The following is a 24,289-nucleotide window of genomic DNA, read 5'->3' on the forward strand; positions in this document are numbered from 1 at the left end:
CCTTGATGTTTCACCTGCTTGAATAAGGCAGGATAACAAGGAGTTTTAGGTGAAACTACGGGTGGTACTGGTAATCAAATGTAGGAGGCAAAGTTTCCTCTGAAATTTTATACATCAGGAAAAGTCTTAATGTAAGGGACATAGTGGATTTCATTAAACACACTGTGTTTTAACTTGATACATTTTTCACATGTTTAAATGCATTTCAAATACCTTTTTCATATGAGGCTGTGGCATTGCTTGAAAATTATATATTTTTATCACATTTTTAAGTTTGTATTTGAAATGCATGTTGAAGAAAAACACATTAAAACACATTAAATCATATTAAAATAAAATGTATTTGATTTAAATTGCAATTAAAACATGTACATTTCCTGTAGGGTACTTTTTTTAGAAGTAAGAGGCAGCACCATCTAGTTTTGCTGGCAATACACTGTTGTGCACTAGATGGCGCTGGTGCTTACTAATATAAAGACACTTTGGCTAATCTACATATGTCTATGGCACCTGAACTCAAAACACAGACTTAAAAACCCCACAGCACTTGATTCATTGCAATAAGAAGCACCCATTGCAAACATCACAAAGAGGTAGGGGGACAGTACAAAAAAGAAAGAAGGTTAACCACAGTCATCTGTACTCATTGGCTGTTTGTTTTCTAACCTTTTCCGATATTCAGTGTGAAATAAAGAAAGCCATAGCTCCCACCTTGTCTAGAAGCAACCCGACAGTAATGTCAGAGCCCTGTTGAACCTCTGCCTCTGAATTCATGTCTGTGTGGTGAGCCGCGTGACTAACTGTGGTTCCAGTCCTCCAGATAAGATTGCTGTTTGAAAGCAGAGAAATTAAACCTAGTCACTTCCTGCTAAGCGACTCCCCCCCCCCCCCAGCCTCTTGTGACTGGGTCAACTTAGCTGCGAAATTGGAACAAGCTCCAAACGTTTACTGCAGATTTTATTTATTTATTCAGAAAGTTATCCGGGAATAATAATGACTCTCTGAGATGGAGGTCTCGTGTCCAGTAAGTTGCCGATATTTTACATTGTTCCATAGATATGAAAAACCTCTTGTCCAATTGGGATGGAACTTGGTATTATCTTTATTTAGCATATAGGTTATTGAGAGCATCGGAGTCTGGGGCTGTATGGGGGTCTCTGTCTGAAATACCACTTATCCAATTTTCATTGTCATTTTTTACTCCATACTATTACATACATACTGTTGACACATCTTAGCTATACCTACTCTGTGTCCATGTGGTTTCATAAGAACATAAGAAGAACATAAGAAAGTTTACAAACGAGAGGAGGCCATTCAGCCCATCTTGCTCGTTTGGTTGTTAGTAGCTTATTGATCCCAGAATCTCATCAAGCAGCTTCTTGAAGGATCCCAGGGTGTCAGCTTCAACAACATTACTGGGGAGTTGGTTCCAGACCCTCACAATTCTCTGTGTAAATAAGTGCCTCCTATTTTCTGTTCTAAATGCCCCTTTATCTAATCTCCATTTGTGACCCCTGGTCCTTGTTTCTTTTTTCAGGTCAAAAAATTCCCCTGGGTTGACGTTGTCTATACTTTTTAGGATTTTGAATGTTTGAATCAGATTTTGAATGTTTCACTGCACAGGGTGTGTGAATAATTCACATAAGAGATTTATCAGCACTTCAATACAGCCTGTGGGATCAGAAGCTCAAATTCTTCATAACTTACTTTGCAATTTGCACACTAGAAATGGTGCTGTATTCAGTACCATGAGAAGCTATTAAACTGATGCTGTATAGGAAAGATTAATTAAATAGAACATCCAGGCTACTTGATCAGCGTGGTGTCTGCTGCTTGACCTTTGTCCTTTTCAAATGACGTCACCCCTCTTCGTGCAAACCCCACTGCTATTGCCCACAAATGGAGTTCAGGTATCAAAGAAGCCCATTGACTCAACCCACATACAGCTGTTTGAAGTTAAAATAGAGTTTATCCTGGTAGCTTTCAAGCTGATCCGTAGAAATGTTTTGAGTGACGTACACCTGATCCAGTCTCCCTGCGCGATCTGGTTTTCATTCCAACTCTCGCAGGAGTGTCAGAAATACACAACCTTGACAGGTTCCTTCAGTGTTGTGAAACTATCATACCAAATAAGAAATAGTTTTATTCATATAGCACCTTTCATACAAAAAGCGCTGGACTAGACAAAACAAAGTCTAAATAAAATACAGTCTACAGTAAACAGAAAGCAAGATAAAAAATAAAACAGTTTGGTATAATATAATGTTAAAAAGACATTTCAAAAATAGTAAAAAACACAATGTAAAAGTTCATTTTAAAAGAGCTAAACTGTAAAAATGTTTTTAATTTGGACTTAATACCATTAGCTGATGTAGCACTTGTGCTTTGAGGTGGCAGTGCATTCCACAGTCTGGGAGCACAGTAACTAAACGCTCTCTCTCCCTTCCTTTCTGTGCATCCTTGTGGGAGGCACAGCAGGCCCGCATAAGCAGATTCTAGATCATGTGGAGGGATATGCACTGAAACAATAAAAGGGAAACTAAAGCATATTCAAATTCTGATGTTTTACTTCTGTTAACGTGTGATAGCATAGGAACCCATTTCCCTTTATTCTGTGTGGATGTGAGGTATTAGAAAACAATTAAAAGCTGTTTTTTAAACCTCTGTTAGTTTTTTTTTTATCCAAAAAAACAGAACTCCTTACAAGGGTTACTCCGAACCCAAGATACAGTATTTTAGTGAGTGGTTATCGTATCAGACTACACAAGTGACCCACATGTCACGGGTCACATGCGCAAACTAACATTAAAACACGCAGGCCTGCGACAGTCAGCATATGATTGCATGTATACTCCATTCATTGATGGGTTCTTAATTCAAGTTGCAAACGCTATCTTTTTAAATTAATCAATATTGTTGTTTTACTTTTCTTTCATTGATTCAAAATGTAATTTTAATCATTTAGGCAGCAGATAGACAGGAGCAGCATTCCAGTTAATGAAACTTGGGACCTGTGCATTTATGTAAAGGTGAGTTGACATGAGCTTGAAGACAGATCCAAAATTGCAGACTGTTGGCCATCTTTGTTTTACTGTTTCTAATATTTTGGTAGGCCACACTTTACATCTGTCAAGAGAACCACAAAACCAATTGTGATGAAACATGGTCAGGATCTTTACGTTGTTGAGAGTATCAGGGTACAGACATACATGGAGCTGACCATCCCTGCATACGTCACCTTTTTCCATGTTTACGTCAAGAGAAACGCTTTATTATGATTAATTTAGGTAAATGGAGAATATCAGAATGTGGGGCTATATGGAAGTGCCTATACGTCCGTATAACTTCACTTCCTTCCTGTGTTACAGATAATAGCATTCCACCTGACCTTCCAAGCAATGCTGCACACAGTCCGGGGGTGGGATCCAATAACTTGTAACACAGGAAGTGAAAAGGGGTTGGGTAGCGTAGTCTTCTGGGGTAAACCATTGCTTGCAGCTCAACAGTCCCTCACAAGTATAGAGTGTCATTGAATTTAAACAGATTATTGCAAGACTCAATGGTACAAAACAACTGAACATGTTCAGGGACAGACCAATCTGTAAACTGTATGGAGCTCCCATAATTACAGGGTGACCACACTGCCATAGTGAAAAAACGGACCTTTTTATTCCTTCATTTCATTGAAGCTGCAGCAACTCTGAAGCAGTTCAAATAATTGTATTTAATAACACAATCATAATATATATATATTAAACTAGTTATAAAAATGGCCGTGTTAATTAAAACACAATAGGGACTTTCAAGATAAAAAAAAAAAAAAAAAAAAAAAAGTTTAGTCATGGTCCTGGAAGTTAAACAGAATTGTGATTATTAAACCCACAGTCAGAATTTTTTATTTTTAAACAAGTAATCTATATGTTTCATTATTTTATTTTTTGCTATAATGGATCACTGTGCACTTGCTGAGCACAGCGCGACAGCTTTGTATTTATGAAAATGTGAAAACAAAATAGCAAAACCAGAACGATTTAACAATTTGACTCTTTCTGACCGGGATGAAAAATGAAGGCTGAATACTGGGACAAAGTTTTCCCGGGACGTCTGGTAACCACAGTCATTGGTTACATTAGGCACACAGTTAATTAACTCATATAATAAGTTTCTCTTAATAAAGTTAATTACAGAAGGAAACCAAGTACTTCAGCTGACATGTATTCGTTTCTTTGATATACAAAATTATTGACTCAAAAGTTTGCCCCAAATGTCCTAATGTACCAGAACATAATCAATTATTTATTGAGTGAAAAGTTAATCACCTGTTGTCATTTCCTTTAGTCTGTGAATGGCAACCTCGACGCCCAATTATTCAAAAGTACTTATTAATATTAATAGAGGAGGTGGATTCGCAGAAGCAGATGGGACGTTCTTCTGGAGAGCGATGTTGCTTTGACCAATAGAATTCAAGCAGTATTTTCCAGAAGCCAATGATGGGACGGAATTTATCCGAGCTCCTCCCATTGTGGTTAAATTGCAGCACGCGTATAGTAGCTGTTGTCAGTTTTGGGCAAAGTGAACAGTGAGGAAGAGGTAGTAGTGGGGATGGGGGAGTATAGTTATTAATAGTTTGTGTATACATAATTAATTAATTCATAAGGCAATGTTTAAACTGACTGCACTGTACCCCGTCCGTGCGATTTTGAAAGTCAAAGTTGAATCCCGGGCCGGAATACAATATTAAAAGTACTATTATCCTCACAAAAGAATTACTTTGTGAACCGTACTATACTGAACTGAAGTGTGTATGACGTATCGGTTAATCGACACTGTAACTTCGCTATTTTAACAGTTTGAATTTTTTTTTTTACTTTTCTCGAGAAATTTGAGAAAAATTGAATGTTTTTTGTTAGTTCCAAGGGGGTTTTCTTTTGTTAGAATCTCGTGTTTTTTTTTTTTTTTTGAACCACCGACAAAGGTGGCAGTGTGTTTTGGTGACGGCTAGTCGATTACATGTCGGGCAGAAACGGTGTGGTGGTGGTCCGTGGGGGAGGTTCGGGGTTACAGCCGCTGAGGGCCACAATCCCCTTCCAGCTCCACAAACAACAGACTGGCAACAGGGAATACAGCCGGGCAGGTACTACTGGTGAGTATTACTGTGTGACTGTATTCAAAGATTGATAGACATTGTTCTGAGTAGTTATTTATACGATTGTATACTACTATGTGAAGTACTGTACTGCCAAAGGAAGTTGAAATATTTAGTCACGAGCACCATAATAACGGTATTACTCTCTCCTCAGTCTTCATATCAGAAATGGCAAAAATAAATTGTATAAATAAAGTATGCATTGCTACAAAATCAGAATGTTTTTTTTATTGACCCCCAAAATTGCAAGAGGGATAAAGTTTAAATCTCTAGATAAAATTGTTGCTTCAAAAACTACAAAGATCTGCTTCACCCTGTTTTACATTATGTGACAAGTAATAATGAGTAGTTATTTAATGCACACTTGTATGTTGTATTGCATAAATTCAGTAATTCATTGGTGTGTGATGCAGAGTGGATTGGGTGCCTTTCTTGATATTAGCCTTTGGCTTAGTGCTTAGCTTTAAGTACAAAGCTTAAACAAACCTGACTATTTCTTCTTGGTTTCTAATCCCTTCCTGTGAGGTAGCTCACTTGGCCTATTTGCGGCTACATCATTGGAGTGGAACTGAACTACACCACAGGAAGTTATTTTGTACCAGGAAGTAGCATCAACTTTCGCTTCTATGGCGTTGTCTTTTGAAATGTCTGCATATTTCAATTTAAAGTATAAAATACAACCAAATGCAAAAGAAAGCGGGGACCAGCGCAATTGCTAATAAGGTAAGGTAAATGGCAATTTTATTTTTACTTTAAGGGTCCTAACTTCAAAATCTTGTCTTTCACACTCTACGTGGTGAACACAATAACTGTCTTGAATTTTTTGTGGGGAATCGCTCTAGACTGCGTGAACCACCTATCCATGGTTATCCTGAGATTACTGCTAAAAATAGGTGGTTGATATAATATGGTCTTTAAAAAAAAAAAAAAAAAAAAAAATCCTGCTGGCTTAGCCACCCCTTAGCCTCTTGTCAATCTGGCAAAACTAATTCAAGATAACTAAAGCCCCTTTCACACTGGCATACCTGGGTTTGAACCTACCTGGGTCAGGACCTGGTGTCATGTGGGTCGGCTACACAGTTTCACACTGCTTTTGATAAAGCAGGGTTGACCTGGGTGACAGACGCAAGTACACAATGTGCGTATCAATGCCCCGGAAGCAGCTTGTTACTGACGCTTCCATACAAGCTTCTCTGGATTGAACTGTTGGCCCAAATGTTGATTAGAGCAAATGTTTCTTCATCCCTGCTGCAATCTGACTCATGGTGTGTCTCAATCAACAAAAATATGGCTAAACAGAAATGTTCCTTGTGGAGGTGAAACCTTCACGCAGGTGTGGCTGTTTATTTCATCGGCTCACGAACGGCCGTCATGCATTTTGTCTTGCTCAACCCGGGTCAAAGCGTATCGACCCACATCCTGAGGTGTGTCGCTGGGACCTGGGTAGGAGTGCCAGTGTGAAAGGGGCACTCCTTGTGTCATGTGTCGCCATCGAAGGCTTCATATTCAGTATTGTAAGGGTGCTGCACAATACAAGCTGATGTCCACTCAACGAGAGGGCAGAGCAGCTCCCCCAAACTACAGTTAAATAGGAATAATTTAACAGTATAGCTATTTAATGTGTCATTTCCATGGCTGTATCAAATCAGTATCAGGGTCTACTATATAATATCTTTAGAAAACTTCTTGTCCAGTTCTGATGATACCTTTTGTTAGGACATTTTTTATCACAAGCTATTGATAGTCAGGATCTGAGGAAAACTGGAGTTTCATCTTGGTGTGACTTTACATGTGTCCACCTCAAATGTGTACCATTAACATTTTTTTTTTAACTACAAAATGTAACCTGGAGGATATATAGCTGAAATTTTTAAAATTATAAATGTATAGTGATGCTCTCTGCAAAGATTCATCAAAATAGTGTTTTTTAAAATTAACCAAGGTGCAATCGCCCTATATTTTTCAATAGATTCATGTCAGCATATTAATACATAAGAACTGTTGTCTCACCATCATGTTCACATTTAAATTAATATATGATTCCCTGGAGAACAACTTTCTTTCTTTCTTTCTTTTTCTTTCTTTCCTAGTTTACCCTTCTGATAACTGTACTTCATCACAAACCAGGCGTGGTTGGCTTTCCAGGACATTCTGTAAAGTTAGTTTTGGCTGCAGATGCGCAAGATTCTCTTCTGAACTAATGTACAACAAAGTAGAATGGGGACGTGTTAAACCATATGGGACAGTACACCTTTAACATGTAAATACACCCATCCAGAAAACCTCTCTACACCAAGCAAGGAACCCAACAGAATTCTTGCCATAGTTTAGAGAAACTGTTTATGCAGCAAATGTCTCTTTGAACAAAATGTGAGTGTCAATAAGATGCTCTTTGGCCCGAAACTGGAATGCATAGTGTTATTATTCATGGTGGACATCCACAAACCTCGGCTCAACGTCATGCTGTTTTTCTTCTAGAACTATTGTTGAAGCTAGGTTGCCTTGCAGAGTACAATGCTGTAGAAAAAAAGCATCTTCAACCACTGCACCACTAGCAATTGTACTGTCAGTTTAAAGAGGGCTGTGGACAGATAAAAAGATGTTCTGATCTAGGCCAGTCTAATGTGAAGTGTGAAGAAGGAAGCAGAAGTTTTGTGTTGCCAATTTTGTGGTATGTGGTGAGGGTTTTTTTTTTTGTCAATGGTGTTAGTTGCAAACCTGTAATGTTACATTATGGTGAGCTTTCAAGTTGACTGTTGGGTGCATACATGTGATCCTGTAGGTAGAGTCCTCCAGGGTTCACATGTGTCCATAAGCGCTTTGTGACGGCGGTCCACTGTGAAAGGTGCTATAAAATAAATATTGGTTGATTTTTAGCTGAAAGGTTAAATTGGTACAATTAAGTAGTTCAGGGTACAGATGGGACAGGGGGGCTGCAGACCAGAACTGTGCACCCCAATAGAACATTGCCAATAATAATATTATTATTATTATTATTATTATTATTATTATTATTATTATTAATAATTTATTTCTTGGATGCCCTTATCCAGGTCGACTTAAAATTGTTGCATGATATCACATTATTTTTTACATACAATTACCCGTTTATACAGTTGGGTTTTTACTGGAGCAATCTAGGTAAAGTACCTTGCTCAAGGGTACAGCAGCAGTGTCCCCCACCTGGGGTTGAACCCACAACCCTCTGGTCAAGAGTCCAGAGCCCTAACCACTACTATATGCTGCTGCCCTTACTACACACTGCTGCCCATAATAGAGCATTACCTGTACCTTTTGTCTTTGCTGTTCTATTTATTGATATGTTTCTTTCAATTCAAAGTCTTCTACTGTATATATTATATGGTTGGGCCTTCTCTTGGCCATGATCAGCTGTTTGACACTTGTCTGTCTCGGCATGGAACCTGTGTATTCTTTCCTCCTCAAGTATGTTGCTGTACCCAAACAATCAAAGCCTCCTGGAGCTTTATCTTTCTATACTAGTCTTCTTTGTAATCATTATCCATATTTAGGTCAGTGATAAAATGTATGAATATTTGGTTGAAACAGAAATATGACAAAGATGGTGATGGAACATTTATTTCTGGAGCTGTACATCTGTATTGAACTAGCCTCTCCTGGCTTTTGTCTGTACAATTGTTGAGGTCAGGAAAAAGCTGCACATTTGGAATGCATTAACAGTATATCATTTAAGGTCTGTTAGAATCTCTTGGGCACAGACGTTTACAGAGCTGACATTATGGTTATTCCATGACAAATCGCCCAAAACATTCAACACCCCCTTTGTGCTCAGGGTTATTGTGTGGGAATTGGGGATTCATCTCTGCCGATGTGTGCCTGTAAAGTGTGTGTGCAATTTCAAATAGACATGTAACGCAAGTCTCTAGGTCAAATGGTTTTTGAGTTAAAGATGAATGTATAGGTTGGGGGGGGGGGGGGGGTCCAAAACCACACCCACTTTTTGCTTTGAACAACCCTGAGCTCAGTGTTTGTTGTAAATCCGAGGGGGTAGGGTGTTCTCTGTTGGATGATTTTGTCACATTATAATGGCTGTTCAATACACACTGTATAAAAGCATATTTTGTTCAATGTAGTAATACCCACTTAAAGTTGAACTGCCTTGTACAATTCTTAAGTGCAACACGTAAAGAAGAAACGTGCACGGCTCCCTTACAGAATGTGTGCCCTGTCCCGCACAGGCTGTGACTCTACATGAAATCATCAGATGTATTTTTATAGCGGCCTGTTCCGGCCGTAGTGTAGCTGGGGATTGAACAGAGCTCTGTTGTACCACTTGAGTGGTGCAGTTTTGATGCCATCCCTGATGTAATGCACACACCTGCTAAGGATTATAAACTAAATATATTCGTGGAAATCTCTGTGGACACAGACAGACGACACATTTGGTTTGCTTTGAAGGTCAGGGGCCGTACCTCTTAGCTGGTGCAAATCCAGAGGGTCCCAATAGTCACAGGATAATCTCACAGTACCTGAAAGGTTAAATGTATTGTATAATATTTGTTGAGTTATCAGATAATAGCAGTCTGAAACGTCTATAGGAGGCTTGGAGTGTATGATAAGTTTAGTGCAAAAATCAAGGCAGTGATTGTGGGACGGACGGACAGACGCATAAGAGTCCTCTTTTTTTGGAATCCGGACCTTAATTACCTACTGTACTTTGTTACTTGTTGGACTTCCCTGTAGAAAATCAGTAATTTGCAAAGTTACATAAGCAGAAGCACCATCCAGCTGGGCACCTACCAACAGCCCATCTCAAGCTTCATTGTTATATCTGAAATGGCCTGACCGATCTGTCTGCTATTGGGATTCCTCAGAAATGTGATAACTTTGCAGCAGCTGAAATGGTACCTGTGTTATAAGAATAAGAGCGTGTTTTCAGTTTATGTGAACATTGCTTTGAGGTCAGGATGTGTTCCTTTGCCTTTTATGAAAAGATAAATTCTACCAGTAAGAAACCAGTTTGCAAAATAAACCATGTGGTTTCCTCCTTTTCACATGTGCTGGAGTTTAATTAGAACAAGCTCACATTGTATTGCACTTTAACCCATTTCATTCTTGACTATAGGTTTAGTCTACACAAGCTGGCATGTCTTCAGGACAACGGGCTTGGGTGTAAAAAGTAAAATGAGTGACAAAGGTTTTAATAGCCATTTTTACCTCTTGGCACCAACAGGGTTTATGATGTCTCCCTTATGCTTCATTATTTGCTTGTGTTAACACAATAATAATAATAATAAATATGCAGGTTATTAAAATACTCTGTAGATAACAATCATGTTATCCATTTCTCTGGTTCGTGAAATAAAAGCAAAAGTAGTGATTATGATATAGTACATAGGCAAATTTTAGACACGTCCTATTGGTATATAAAATAGATTAGCTATGAAGATTGGTTTCTGAATCTGTAACTTTACCCTTGATGCTCTTTGACTGGTGACCTTTTCCCTCCCTTTTTTTTTTTTTTTTTTTTTTTTTAAGCTGGTGAGAAGACCAAATCTCGCCCACCAAAGCCGAGAATCAGACGCACCCTGTCTTTGGACACCATCGTGGGCCCTTATTTGCAGGGGCAGTGGCCAAGGGAGCTGGAAGGATACGACCTGTACTTGAATGACAAGGCTACTCAGGTACGCTTGGCTCACACACACACACACACAGTCCCTCTGACCTGCTGCTTCTCAAATGTTTTATTTCAAGTGACGTGGGCCTGTCATAGGAGTGTACAGCTACAGCCAAAGTTTTGCATCACCCTATAGACTTCATAAAGTCACATGAAACCTGCTGAATAATGTTACATTAACATATTGAATTACACACCGCTTTGTAGTTTTCCATATACTTAACAGATAACTGACAACTGAAAAATGTGGCATTTTGAAAACCTAGCATGAAATATTGTACAACTGCTTTGGCTTCCAGTAGACTTTTGTGATATCCTTTTGTACTTTCTTTGATTACATGATGTTAAATAAAAGATCAAAATTGTTCATAGTTTTTTTTTTTTTGTTTTCTTTTTAAATTGTCTCAATCCTAAAATTTTAGGTGATGCTAAACTTTTGGCCATAGCTGTATGTAGTTTAGAGTTTAAGTCAAAATATTGTCTAGTATTAAATGTTTAAGTTATCAGAAATATGCTTGTGAAACACAGTAGATTTTGGCCTCTACAGTAGTAATGATAGTGTAAGAATGTATTTGTTCATTCAGTATTTATGGTATTTAAAATGTTGGCGATATTGAATGTTGGCGACGGTCAGAACCACTGTTTGGTTCTCAGCTTGTTCCTAACCAGAGCTGGAAAAAAGTATGAAGTGTGGTCATGATGTTAACTCTGTTCCAAACTGTAGTACTTGCTATGCAGGAATGGAAAACTGGCAGCTGTTATTCATTTTAAGCTGTGGTAACGTTATTGTAATAAAATAAAATTACTATCACACATTTGAATGAAATATTAATGTGAACCAAAGGCAGAAAAAATATTTCTATATTCATATTGTGGCAGCAAGAATTAACTGACCAACGATTTTACTTTTTTTATGTAATAAATGTGTATTTTTACTTTGACTAGAGTAATACCTGTGTAGGCCAGGGTGCAATTTGTCAAATTTCCAGTGGGGGGGATAAAATATGCAAGCTACAAGACGTAAGCAAGTCTATAGTAAAGATACATCACTCGTGCCAGCATCTGCCACCATGCAAATGCAGTTATTGGCATTTTAAAGCTTTATGATTTATTATTGATAACTAAAAGCCAAGAACATACACTTATAATCAACCAAAAAATAAACTTTTTTTTTTAAGCACGCTGAACATGTAATTGCTCATAGCCTCATTGATAACTTGCTTCTGCAAGAAAGTGTATTTTTACCACAAGAATAACTGGCATGAAATGTGCATATTTGAAACTGCTCTAACCTGTCGTATTACAGGATGGCTCAACCGGCTCTGTGATATTTTATGTTCCGTTCCCAACTTTACTGTTTTTATAAGATTCAATGCTGTTCTATTTTTTTTGAGCAGGAATGATTTGTTTTCTCTTAGCACTTCCAAAAACTCAAACAGTGACAACGATGTCAACATACTGACATTTTAAAAACATGTGTTCTGTTGAGTCTTATTGGCCGACTCCACTTACAAACTGCTTAGTCACTCGTGTATTCGCTGGATCCCACCCGGTGTCTGTCTGGTGGAATGTGCTGAGAAACGCAATCATATGCAGGTGCTCAAACAGTCCACAGAGACGCCCCCCCCCCCCCCCCCCCCCCATCAAATTTGCACCCCTGGTGTAGGCTAAGATTTCAAGAAGGTAAAGTGTATGTAACAGGATAAATTCCAAAACCTATTTGGAATGTAATAATTTTTTTGGCTAGATGTAGCTAATGCAAGATTTGGGTTATCTGTGAAGTTTGTTTAGACCAAACACAAAATAGTATTGTGTAACTACTAGGGGTGGGCAACAATATGAATTGTATATCGATATCGTCGATCAATGATATCAAAGTCTTCCAGAAAACAGAAAAATAAGACCAAAATTGCAATATGTAACACGTTAATTATGAGTAGGTGTTAACTTCATGCTGATATTGGACTCGGCTCTCGCCAAGATGAGCACCAACTAAGACATAGCTTCTTTTACACCTGATGATGTAGATATCCTACTGCCTGGTGTTGATGGCTGAAGTGTAATGCTGGCTCCAGGGATCAACCACAGTGTGGCCTTCCTAACCGATAGCACGACAACCGTCTGGACTGAGCTGAGTTGGGTACTTTTCCGGGGTCTTCTAGTGGGCACCTTCCATCCTTGGTGTTTCGTCGACTAGCCCACGACACCTTAAGAGGGCTTGACCGTGATTCTGGCGTCCCAGCATCACCCCCCCTCCTTCCCCAACTCGGCTAAGCTCAGCTTACTTACCTTCTTTTCCATCGACTTTGCTTTCTTTCTACTATGCTTGAGGTCCCCAACCAGAATCTTTTTGTCTCAACCAGAGCCAGTTGCTGCTCCTCTCTGCTGCTTCAGATAAGTTCTTCATTTTGCGTCTCAACTCTTGACCACTGAATCAGATGTCCTCTGAGAAACCGGGTTGTGGAGTGTGCCACAAATCCTCTACAACCCACCTCCTCTGGGTAAACCTGGACTCTTCGTCCTCGCTGTTCCACTTCAGCAGCCAGTTCAACTGAAGTTTTCTCCTTTTCATACACCTCATCCACAGCATCCTCCATGGCACTGTTAACTCTACCAGGTGAACAAGGCATGCTGATAGAGACCACAAGACAATATCTGGTCGAAGGTTATTGGTGGCAATCTCAGGTGGGAAAATAAGCCATTGTCCAACATCTGCCAGCATTTTCCAGTCTCTAGCAGCTTACAGTTGCCCTAGACGAGTTTTGGTTTTAATAACTTTTCTTGGTGGTTGCTCCCCTGGATAGAGGAATGTGTCATATTGCTGGCATTGGTGACAACCTGTTGGTCATGCTGTGCTTGACTCCCTACAGTCACTGTTGTGCATTCCAGCAACAGCTGTTCCCAGTGAAAGTGTGGTCCTCAGGAGGAAACATGGTGACAACTCCGAGAGAATCTTGCACCCGAAACTGTGGGAGCTACTGTTCCTCCTTGAACGTGCTTTTAAGAAACGAAACATGACAGTCTTTATGATCTGTGGTCAGTGTGGTGGTGGTTGTTTTTTTTATTTTGTTTTATTTAGTTTTTTCCCACCTTTAGCAGGTCATTTGTTTTAAATTTATATTTATATTGACCTGCACATTTGTCAGATTGTGTGTGTGTGCTTTTATTTATTTAAAAATGGTTTCTGTGAAGTGGTATTGTTTTGTATATTGGTTATGCTCCTTTACTAGTGACTTCAATATAATGCATACTGTGTGTTTTGTAGGTTTGAAAGTGCTGTTGAAAAAAGTTATTGAAGTTTTTAATTAGAAAGAAACATTTAATCTTTTTTTTTTTCCTCTGAAGAATGATGTTATTGGAATAATCGATAATCATCGGGATTATTTTCAAATACTGATTTGTAAAAGTGATAATTGCTTTGCTTCACAATATCCATGGAGACAAGGTCTTGTTATATTGTTTTACTATTCCATCATCAGCTACCTCAAAACTGAAATTTCTATACTTCTGCGCACAGACTTTCTAGCCAATCCGGAAGTAATTGAATCGTCGGCTGCTCTGCATGTAAATGCTAACTCATGACACCTCTAAAAGTAAAGTACGATGTCATGCCGAATTTTGCATTGTTTTGATATTTTAAAAGTACATCTCATTTTATAATACTCAAAGCTCACATCTAAAAAATACATTAATAGCGTAAGTAATGAACCACTGACACATGCACATATCTCAAAGTAATGCAAAATGGACAACCAACGGTGCTTATACAGCATGCAAATAGCGTTTAGTACCTAAACGCCAGTCGATGGAATAAAACTTTAGTGTGTGGTGTTTGCCTGCGAGACTAACAATGATTGGTATGTATGGGGTTTATTGTATATTAATATAAAATAAACTTGATTTTATATTGCTTTTGTATTTTTAGTAGTATTAGCAATAAAATGTCTGAACGTACGTGAATTTTTTTAATCCCACGATATTATCGATATTGAACAAAATCAAATCAAAATATCGATTATTGGTGCCCATCCCTAGTAACTATTGATGCAGTGTATATTATTGCTTTTATGTGGCTTGTGTTTTAAATTTCCCAAATGATCTTAACTGTTACAGATCAAATACACCATTTTGAAATCCTAGCTCTTTGGTTTTCTCATCTGAACCTAAGACTTGAAAATTCTCTGTTCCTAACCCCTCGAATGTGGTCAGAACCACGGGCTTCAAAAGCAGCCCTCATTCTGTCCGATTGTGGATCGAACTGGGATTTTAAATCACTTTCAACTTGATCCTAATGGCAAATGGAATATTCCAAAACCACTGCTGGAGCTGTGAAAACAGAAGTTTCTGTTTGGAGTTTTTGCAGTTTAGTGAAGTTATTAAACATGTAGTCCATTACTAAAACTATTGTTGACTTTCAGTCTCTGTAGACTGGCTGTTTTGGTGAAGCTGCTACTTGCTTTTAAGAGGGGAAGAGGAGAATTGCCCTTCATGGATGATTATTTCTTATACGCCCTTATCCAGGGAGACTTACATTTATTACAAAGTATCGCATTATAAAATATCGCATTACAAGTTACCACATTATAAAATATCACATTACAGAATATCATAATACAGGTAAGAGCAGTTATGAAAGTACAATAAAATTCAAGTAAGGACTACAGTAAATAAGTAAGAGCGAGTTTGAGTAAGAGCAGTTAAAACTTATAGTAAATATTTGCTTATATGAGTAAAGTCCAGTAAGACAATGTAGCAATTGTGATAAATGGATGAGAATGATTTCAAATAAATGCAGCACTTTCATGCAGCTACCAGTATCTAATAAATGTCAATGTAAACCCCTGGCAGGATTGAAATCTGTGACCCTGTGTTAACCTTCAAGTTGTTCCAGGAAGGGTGTCGGAGCCAAGACCTGCCCCACATTCATGCAAAGTCTTGCAGCAGCGTTCACCTTTAGTCTTCCTGCAGCAGCAGTGGTTCATTTGCTGCTGGCTGCGCTGCCCTTCTGCAGTATTCTAATTGTATCCCACGCACTGCTCGGCATCTTTTGCATTAAAGCTCTATTTCTTAGCTGCTAACCACTAAAGAAAAGGTGGCAAGAGACTGCAGAGGAAGTAATGCGTGCAGAGCGTAAAGGTAGGAGTGTCCAAACCCTGGCCTTTGAGCCAGTATGAGGCCAGACCTGATTTCTCAGATGAGCCTGATTTTACATCATGCATGCACCCACCACGCATTCCATACACCAAGTGTGTGTGATTATATATTTCTATATATAAGTATGCTTTTAAACACAAAGGACATTTGCTGTAAATACACAGCATTGTCATATACTGTGTGTATAAGACTGTGTATTCTTGTGCTTAAACTTTGTAAGACTGGCTTTCTACAGAAGATGTTTGGACTAGGTCTGTTGCATTCTGTTTAACTGCTCATTGGCTGGCATCACAGACCCAAATATACTCCTTGTACTACCTAATGCTACTAAAGGTAAGGAAGTCCATGACTGGTACTTGTCAGGGTCTGACGCTAGCCGTAAATCCTTAAAGTTAAAAGAATAAACCCATTTTAGACTTTTGGGACTGTTTCTTATTTGGAGTGACTAGATTACAATAGGTACATATCTTTCTAAACACGAGACGTAATGCCAGAGCAATTTTGAAAAGCCAGTTCAGCTTTGTGCAAGACAAGAAGTCTTAGAAATGGTTAAAGACTATTTTGTTGCAAATCTAATTAAGGTAACATTAACATTCTACCTCTGGTAGTGCCTGGACTCGGATGTGTGTAGGTTCAGATGACTTTGAACATAAACCTGTGAACCTGCAGGTGTTCGCAAATTTTTCCAAATCCTTAACTTAACAGTGATAAATGTAGCCTTTTCTAAATTTGAACCTCTGTCATATGATTGTGTGGAAAGGTTAGGAAATGAAGATCTTTTTTTAGTTTTTAAACTTGCAAAAAAAAAAAATTACTTTACACTGAATCTTTTATTAAAATATACTAAACTGGAGTTAGCTGAATTACTTTATTCCACATCATACAAGACTAATAAAAGCTTGCATGCTGTGGTTATAAGAAAGCACTGGAGAATAAAGACCCTGGTAAGGGATGCATGAATCGGTGTCAAAATGCTGCTTGAACCCATCGGTATGTGAGAGTGCGCAATGTCAGCGCTGCACTCGGGCAGATCTGCAAAAGGCTTCTGATATCTGAGATGACGGCGGCTTGCCCACATCCTTTTAACTCCGGCTTCTCAGATCACTGTTGGTGTTGCTAAAATTGATAGTTCTCTATTCTGATTTTTGATATGTACAAGAATGTGAACGGAGGGTTTTATAACAGTACACAGTCAATGCATGTAAGTGAAAAGACTTTAGTCCTGATAATGTAATATGCAATAAACGGAGAAGAGATTAACACATTTAGCTACAGTGTGCTTCCTGGTGATTTTTTTTTTATTATTATTTATTTATTTTTTATTGTGTATTTTCAAAACTTGGAAGTTAAGCACCATTTTGGCCTATACAGAGGTCTCAAACATGCCTTCCCTCAGATACACCAGTGTAACCATTAACCTGGCCCCCTGCAGCACTCCAGATATCAGTGGCAGTGATCTTCACTTGAGGTTTTCTGATGTGAGTAGCGGAGGGTGTGGAGCACTTGCTTCTCTAGCTGTCGTTGAGTGCTAACACAGCACCAGCCATGTCATTCTTTTTACAGGCAGCTCAATTAAAGAGGGTGCTTTGCAACACTGGTTAATAACTGGATTGTCACTTTTGCTATGCAAGTAAATCCATTACTGTGTAAGGCTGACCTCTCTTTCTCTTTCTTCTATCAGACCCCCAGCTTTTGGTTTGAGGATTCCCCTGGAAGGAAAGGCTCCAGCACCCACAAACGTTCTGCGTCCTGGGGCAGTGTGGAGCACCTACGGGAGGTAGGGAAGGTGCAGCAGTAGCAGCTCCCTAATGGGCTCTTTAGTGTTGGGTGTGGTTGCTGTTCGGGTTAATGTTAGGTTGACAAACAGTAGAATGTGTTGCATTTTTATCCCTCGTGACAAACAGTGGCACCAAGAAGTATTTGGAAGTATTTGAAATACTGTAATGAAACCTACCATATACCAAACTTTGAAAATCATCAAAGAATAGAATTCAGTACAACTTTGACACATTACAGAACTTTAGGAATCATTAAACTTCAAAAATTCAGTAAAATGTTTCTTTACTTTGATACTTGCTGTTAAGGTATTGTAATAACGTGCAATTGAAATGAATAAAATGAAAGGTCTTGGCTGCTCAATAACACAGACAGGATCTCCAGCCCTTGCTGATGAAATAGAAGAAAAATCAAGAACTTGATGACTGTTTTAATTTGCTTAACTTAAAGCACACAATGCTCCATCTAAGGTTTTGGTGGTCTGAATAATTCTGTAACTTTCATTTGCCTCAGTCTGCTGGTCCCTTTTTTTGGCAGCTAAATCTCATGGCTGTTTTAGCAGCACATGCTCTGTGCGTAATACACCACACGTGATTACAGGTGTGCTTGGTTGGTTAAACAATACAGTTGATCAAAGATCGGATAACTGACTCTCTACTGTACTTGGAGCCCTTTATTTTCTTTGTATTTTTGAAAAGCACACAGAATAACTACATTTTTATTGTTCCAGACTGAGTTTCTTAATTGAAACTTTGATCATATTTAATAGTGCAATTCACCACAAAAATACGAAGAGTAGAAAAGTTAGTGAGTTGTGAAATACCTTCAGCTATTCAATTTGAGGCTCACTTGTTGGATTAAATGTCATTCATGTCCTTATAGACGTTGATGGTCGTGTATGGGGAATATGTCTTTGAAGAGTGATCTATGATCAGTGATCAACGTACAGGTTTTGTATTGTGTGTCCTTGTTGTTCTAACTCCTGCGGATCCTTCTCCTCAGATTGCCAAGCTGAAGCAGCAGCGGAGCAGGCAGAGTGTGAGGAGCGGGTGGGAGAGAGAGCGCCACCCCCCTCTCCCTGGACACCACAGCCTCAGCACAGCGCAGGTACGCAGCACCGCACACACCCAGGGGACTGGCAGCACCGCACGCGAAAAATGCATGTAAAATATAGACGTTGGCCTTGGCGTGTATACAGTGTCCGGTTGTTATTCAGTGTTTTATTCCATAACCACAAGTGTTGTAATCTATTTGAAACTACAGATATGGACAACAGTTTTACATCGCCTAGAATTATAGGATTGAGACATTGTAAAATGTTAGGTTTCGAAATGTCACATTCAGCAGGCTTCATTTGACTTTATGAAGCAAAATTAGTTAATTCTATAGCCATAGCTGTATATTCGGAGTTCCTCTTGTTATCTCAACCTTTTTAAATCTATTAATTTTAAACTTGTTTAATACTAATGTTTTAACATTTCGGAAAGTACACAGAATCTACACTAACACCCCTAAACAAAATAGGTAGTTTTATCAGGAGATAGCAGCCCTGTGTGGTGTTCAGTAAGTGAGCTTCTCCCCTGACCTGTCCTGTGCAGGTGCCCTGCCTCCCGGGCCCCCAGACCCCCCTGTCTAGGCTGACCCCCCGTCTGCGTCGGAGTGTGGAGGGACTGAGCCTGGAGCTGGAGGGAGTCTTTGTGAAACAGCAGGCTGAGAAGGAGATCGGCAGAGTGAGTCTGTCTCTCTCTGTATTCTGTAATGTATAGTTTTATGAACTACACCAACCACTCAATATATCGCGGGTGTCGGGGTTCAATATAAATCCTCTGTTATAACGAGGGCAGCGATACATCAAGAAAGAGAGTGTAACTGTAATAAGCATTTAAATGCAGTTTATTGTTTACAGAAAGTATAGAAAACTGTATGCTACATGGCCAACGCTAAAAATAATACGTACATTACATACCGCATCAGTATTACTAAACAATTACATCAAATTTTTTTTTTTTTTTAAATCAGTCACTTTTGTTAGAGTAGAGTCAGTGCAACTGGGGAAAGTAATCTGACTTTTTTTTTCTGCGTGCTTTTCTTGTTCATGTGGATGTTTTGAGCTCTCCTACAGCAAATTCAAGATGATCTAATGCGGTGAATAATATTCAGAGGCATGCGCAGTTACTGTTAAAAGGGGGAGCCAACTCCAGGACCACGATATATCCAAACCCGCAGTATAGCGAGGGGCGATATAACACGGGGTGGGTATACTAATTTGTGGTGAGGATGTAGAAAGTGTTTATAGTTAACACTGTCATATTTAACACTGTCATATTTGTCATAAGCATATAGGCACCCAATTCTATGGCCAGAAAACCACACATCCAATTGACAGAGCTTGGTCAGATCATTCTTTTGCACATTGAGAGTGTCAATCTGGGGATACATGGAGGGCCTCTCTGTCTATATTTACATACATACTTGTATCAGACTTTTTCTTCTATGTAGAGAACCAGTATTGCAGTTGTGGTAAAACTTGCCTAGGACATTCTTGAGCACAAGTTACTGCGTTTCGGAATTTGGGTATATATGGAGGAACCTGTCCTGTGCATAAATTGGCTATAGGATGTGTTCATCTGCTGCTTCGTGATCCCGAGGCCTCTTATTGACTGGGGATGTGTGTTAATACCCTGCTTGTTCATATTGTGGAACTCTTGTGTGCATCAAGTCGGTTTCTCTGTGTTCATGTCAGATCCTGGATATCCCCGATGGTCACCGCGCTCCAGTCCCTGCCCAGCACTACAGCAGTGGCTGTCGGAGCGAGTCCTCCCCTGCACACCTGTCCCCCTCCCCCTCCCCCTCGCCCTGCCTTGGCCCTGTGAGGGACACTGCTCCAGATCTGGACAGAGGTAGGCACTGCAGACACACTGCTGTAGTCTGTTTGCACTATTTTTCGCTGCTTTTACAACTTTAATTTGTATGTTTTTCTTACTGCTGTTAGTGCAATTGTACTTGTACAAAATATGTTTTTTTTGTTTGTTTGTTTGTTTTTTTTTTTAAATCTAGAAATCTATTTTTCAACTTGTCCTTTTACTATTTTAGTATTGTGTAGCCAGAAGGTTTTAAGTTTGAGCAAGATACACAAGCATTTGCCATCTGTGCTATTTTTGTATCTGATAAGTTATATTGCTGTTGCATTCAAAATTAAGTTCTTGGGGGGTGATAGACACGCTTTTAGTTCACTTAAGTATCCCTGCTGTGGATATAGCGGAAGTCCCTGTCATTTGTTTTTACCTATATGTAGAGAACCAATTGTAAAGGAACTTGGTAAGGAGTATCAGAATATGGGGGTATATGGACGGCTCTGTCCAGCTCTATACCCCCAGATGTATCCCAGCATGTTGCATGTACATTTTCACATTAATCTAGAAAAAAAAATTATTCCATTGTGATCAAACTTAAGGACATGGGGATTATACACACCATACTTGAATGTAGGCCATGTTGATTACCTTTTATACTGGTGGCTATAATTTTGAATTCAGCTGTGGCAGGGGATGTCTATGTACATTAACAAACTTTAACCGCAGCACACTGTTGGGCTAACAGATACTGTGAAATAAATAATTGCCTCCACAGCAAAGATGTGAAGTGTGTGATTTGTTTCTCAGGTGCAGTGTCATGCAGCAGCCTCTGCAGCGCCTCTCCCCCAGACAGTGGCTGCCCCTCTCCTGTGCTTCTCTTCTCCTCCTCCCCCAGACCCAACAACAGCTACAGCTTCAAGAGGGAGCCTCCTGAAGGGTGCGAGCGAGTGCGTGTCTGCGAGGAGACCAAGTGAGTAAAACCCTTCTGACGGGGGCAAAATAAAGAGCAGAGGCTAAAACAACTAATAATGAACGAAGTCTTTCCTCTCATGTAGATCTGCATTTCCAATCCAAAGCTTGTAACCAAATTGTCTTTGCAGCTAAGTACATTTTGGGAATATATACAGTGGTATTTTTGAGCCTCCATCTTTCAGATCAATTGAAGACATCCTGATTTCACTTGTGCTTTTCTAATCAACCTTCCACTCTTGTACTCTTGCCAGACCTCCCTGCCTCAGCCAGGATTTCCTGCACTCCTGTCCTGACAAAAACAAGGTGAACTTCATCCCCACGGGCTCCGCCTTCTGCCCAGTCAGCCTCCTCAAGCCCCTCCTCCCCTCCATGGACTTCCTGTTCCGCAGCCTCTCCGTTTCCCCAAGCGGGGGTGGTGCATCCTGTCCGGCGGGGGCTGCGGGCGGCTACCTGGGTCCGGCCATGTGAACCAGCTATTCCAGCACATGGGAGGGATCACGAGGAGCCTACTGTCCAGCAAAGAGGCAGAGGATACTACACTACGGCCAGCTCTGTCTGAGCACAGAACTGGGGGCTGACGAGCCTCATTTGAGGCATCAGAGTATAAATGCACTTAGCTGTTTTTTTACATGTATTGTTGAAGCAGGAAAGGGGAGAGAGAGAGGGAATCTGTGTCGACGCAGATACACTCATCTTTCCTTGATCAACATTTTAGAACTTCAAGAGGTACAGAACAATGCAGCAGGCTTGTGGGTTGTCTTTCTCCCCAATCTGCCCACAAGTCAAATGACAAATATGACCTGATCTAAAACGCAGCTAGCAAGGGTAGTGGGGTCTTCCAGCACTTAGTGTTATACATAAAATAGTTTCTGTTGTATTTTCTCCAAGTCTCTTAAATGTCAATTGGGGTAGAAGGGGGGTGAGGAGAATACCAGTACCATTTCAGATGGATTGTCAAAACCATTTTGTATAGACTGCAGTAACTAGCTATACCGAACATGGTTATATGCACAGCACATGTGTACATTGTATTTGTCTTTTACGTCGGTGTCACATTTTTATTCATAGCCTAACCCCCCTCTCCCCAAGCCAGTACTTGTTATGAAATAGTGCTTACTGGCTCATCATTTTTCTATCTGGTTTGTTGGTATGAGAACTGAATATCACCTAAAGAAAAGTGCATGTTTTTTTTTTAAAATGTGCTGATCAGTAATTCAGTGTAAAATTCCCATTGCAGCCAAGCTACTGATGCTCTTTCTACTCCACCAAAGTCAAGTACTTTTGATGCACGCCTTTGTGGCTACTGTTACTTGGTTCTAAAGCTTATTTGGGGAAAGCTTATCAAATAACTGACAATGTTACAAAATGTATGTAAGGCTGTAAAAGATATGCATTGTCCACTGGCTAGGTATTGCTTGATGCCACTAGTGAAGAGAAATTTGTATAGATTCCTGTTAATATTTTGCACTTGTTAACAAGGTTATAGTTTGCATGTGGTTGAAATAGGTGTGTTAATTCACAGTTCACTGCATATGCTTTTGAAAGCAGGAAGGTTAAATGCTCATTTACATTAGATGAAAGGTGTCTTACTGGCAGAATATTCCTGTGCTGTTTTAAGTCCTTGGTGTTTTGAGTCCAGTGACAGATTTGATATACCGTATGCTTTTCAAATATAAATACAAATCTGTTTCGAGCCAGCTAGCAATGTAATTGTTTTCATACACAGCACTGTTTAATTCTGTGGTCCCTTCTCGATTTAGTTTAATATGCATTGCTTCTACTCTCCTTAACTGGAAACTTGCATTACATCATTTAACTTTCCCCTTGGCTGTTTGCACATGGGAAGCCTTTAACTTCTAACACTCCAATGATACATTCAGAGGTAAAACTAGAAGGAATTCAATCCTATAGACAAATGTTTTAACGATTGCCTTAATCCATGATTTACAAAGTGGCCCTGCTAGTCAGCCATTGATTCACTGGTTGATTTTGGATTCTAGCACAATGTGTGAGTGTGTTTGAACTTCATGCTCGTCCCATCTGTGCTGGGGTTAAGAACTACAAAGATGACCAACATGAACGGTGATCTATGTTTGAAATCCTGTTAAAAGGACCGAAACGTGCCCTGGCAGCATATACCCGATATGCAGCATGGCTGGGGAATGAAGATCGGGGTCTTTGTTTCCTGTGTGCTATTCACTTTTTAAATGAGGTGTACTAAACAATTCCTCAAGTGAGTACAAGACTCCTCCAAAGTAATCCTTATTTTAACATGAGAAGCTGTCACACAGTGACCCTTCTGTAAACATCGGATGAAAGCAATGCACAAACAATACAAAACTGAGCACTTTCATTGGGCCTGGCAGGTAACAGCAGTTCCCACAAATAAAAGCTTTACAAATGTTAGATTTTTTTTTTTTTTTTTTTTAAAAGGTCAGTGAGGTTCAGTGACAGCATAGTTCCTTCTTATCACCCCTAGAGGGTGCTGTTTATGCATTTCAGCATGGGATGTCACAGGGATGTGTTTATTGGATAAAACCAGTGTTTGTTCAGTACAAATAAGTTGTATTTCGGAGAATAGATGTGGGTGTATTGGATGACTGTTTCTACAGTCAGACTCCATGGAGGCCAGATCACATTATATTCTTAGTGGGAATTGCAAGCCTAGAGGATTTTGTTTTAATACTTAAGGCTGTAGTAATGTAAACAGGTGAAAAATTGAAATGA

The 24,289-nt window shown here is 39.4% G+C and overlaps 1 protein-coding gene across 1 annotated transcript; it reads left to right on the forward strand.

Annotated features, from left to right (window-relative positions):
• The first annotated feature begins 4,556 nt into the window (after nucleotides 1-4,556).
• Nucleotides 4,557-23,987, forward strand: LOC117434761 (protein FAM117A-like). Its single transcript, XM_034057402.3, has 8 exons — nucleotides 4,557-5,146; nucleotides 10,667-10,812; nucleotides 17,641-17,736; nucleotides 18,738-18,842; nucleotides 19,334-19,465; nucleotides 20,479-20,635; nucleotides 21,398-21,560; nucleotides 21,814-23,987. The coding sequence occupies exons 1-8, from the start codon at nucleotides 5,014-5,016 to the stop codon at nucleotides 22,028-22,030; spliced, it is 1,149 nt and encodes a 382-aa protein (XP_033913293.1). The 5' UTR covers nucleotides 4,557-5,013; the 3' UTR covers nucleotides 22,031-23,987.
• The last annotated feature ends 302 nt before the right edge of the window (nucleotides 23,988-24,289 follow it).

This window comes from Acipenser ruthenus, chromosome 28, assembly GCF_902713425.1.
Source record: "Acipenser ruthenus chromosome 28, fAciRut3.2 maternal haplotype, whole genome shotgun sequence".
Taxonomy (NCBI): Eukaryota; Metazoa; Chordata; class Actinopteri; order Acipenseriformes; family Acipenseridae; genus Acipenser; species Acipenser ruthenus.

Bases quoted from the DNA above. Each gene is read 5' to 3' on its own strand.
- LOC117434761 (XM_034057402.3), top strand. From the start codon at position 5,014: ATGTCGGGCAGAAACGGTGTGGTGGTGGTCCGTGGGGGAGGTTCGGGG. The intron at 5,147-10,666 runs GTGAGTATTACT...TTTTTTTTTAAG, and splicing joins CAGCCGGGCAGGTACTACTG to CTGGTGAGAAGACCAAATCT. The intron at 19,466-20,478 runs GTGAGTCTGTCT...TGTTCATGTCAG, and splicing joins CTGAGAAGGAGATCGGCAGA to ATCCTGGATATCCCCGATGG.